The sequence below is a fragment of the Fopius arisanus genome, unplaced genomic scaffold (genome assembly GCF_000806365.1).
Source record: "Fopius arisanus strain USDA-PBARC FA_bdor unplaced genomic scaffold, ASM80636v1 scaffold00147, whole genome shotgun sequence".
NCBI lineage: Eukaryota > Metazoa > Arthropoda > Insecta > Hymenoptera > Braconidae > Fopius > Fopius arisanus.
This window is the reverse complement of record NW_011887886.1, coordinates 117,397-118,584: the sequence shown is the minus strand read 5'-3', so window position 1 is coordinate 118,584 and position 1,188 is coordinate 117,397. Positions and strand designations below refer to the sequence as shown.

Sequence of the window (1,188 nt, the reverse complement as noted above, 5' to 3'; positions counted from 1 at the left end):
GACTTGGCAGAAACTGCCGAAATTATAAATACAACCATAAACAACTCCAGAGCGACACAAGTACTGTTTGTGGTCACTATTGTGTTGTTGTCCTTCACTGGCTTAGTAATGGCTTCTCTTTGTCAGCTTTCTTACGGAAATTCTCGAATAACCGGGAACGTAACGATCAGCTCATTGTAAAAAAGTTCAAGAAAATAATGAAAAATAAATCGACAAGGAGATGTAAGAAAAAATCTGTAAACCTATCCGGTAACGGATCAATTCTTCAAAAGTGTGAAAATAAAGAACTTCATATAATGTAAAATTTATCAATTTATTTCATTTGGAACCGCCTCAAAACCGTCTCTCTTTCTTAAACTATTCCTCAAAGCACCTGCTATTTTCTTCCAAAACCCTCGTTTTTGTTCAGTTGTTGAGGGCAATGACCCATGCTCCATTGAATGGATGATGTCATAATGGCCCAGATGTGCCAAACACAAGACCAGTCCGGCAAAGGCATGGGGCCCACATTTTTTAATTGTTGAAAATACCTCTTGAGCCGTTTTCTCACTGTATAAATCGTTCTGAAAAAATTACTTGTATGAAAAAAAAAAGAAATTAAATATGATGATTTGACATACCATCCAGTAATTCAGATTACAATTGTAATGGTGAAATACACCATGTCGGAACAATAATGGAAGTAGGGATGGTATATAGACATCACTTATAAGCCTGTCCCAACACTCGTCAATACGCTGCTGTTCAGGGTACTCCATCTCTATCCACCGAATGGGCCTAACTACAATTCCTGTGTACGGGTTCGAATATTTCAACTCACCAGAAGGAATACCCTCCTATCACATCACCATGGAAACAGACAAATACGCAATGTGTTTTTTCATACTTTTAACTGTTCTGGTTTTAAGTGCTGCTATACTGATAGTTTTTTGGATTGTCTATGTTGATCAAAATTATTATCATAACGCCTTTTCTGAAAATGTAACGGAAATATGGAATAAAACACTCTGAAAAATTTAAAATGCATACATGTGTTCATTTATTTACAATCGCATTCCTAACACCGGAAGCGATGACCCAGCACATGTTTTTGATACCACTTGTGTTTACTCAAGATAAATAGTCTGATACGTGTTTCGGAAGTCTGCAAATTCCTTCCTTACCGAGCTCAGCCCACTACCACCCACC

The 1,188-nt window shown here is 37.3% G+C and overlaps 1 protein-coding gene across 1 annotated transcript; it reads right to left on the bottom strand.

The window, feature by feature from the left end:
• Positions 1 to 308: 308 nt before the first annotated feature.
• On the bottom strand, positions 309 to 902 carry LOC105272164 (uncharacterized). Its single transcript, XM_011314112.1, has 2 exons — positions 621 to 902; positions 309 to 563 (listed from the first exon to the last, which is right to left on the bottom strand). The coding sequence occupies exons 1-2, from the start codon at positions 756 to 758 to the stop codon at positions 309 to 311; spliced, it is 393 nt and encodes a 130-aa protein (XP_011312414.1). The 5' UTR covers positions 759 to 902.
• Positions 903 to 1,188: the final 286 nt, after the last annotated feature.

Bases quoted from the DNA above. Each gene is read 5' to 3' on its own strand.
- LOC105272164 (XM_011314112.1), bottom strand. From the start codon at position 758: ATGGAGTACCCTGAACAGCAGCGTATTGACGAGTGTTGGGACAGGCTT. The intron at 564-620 runs GTATGTCAAATC...TAATTTTTTCAG, and splicing joins GTAATCTGAATTACTGGATG to AACGATTTATACAGTGAGAA.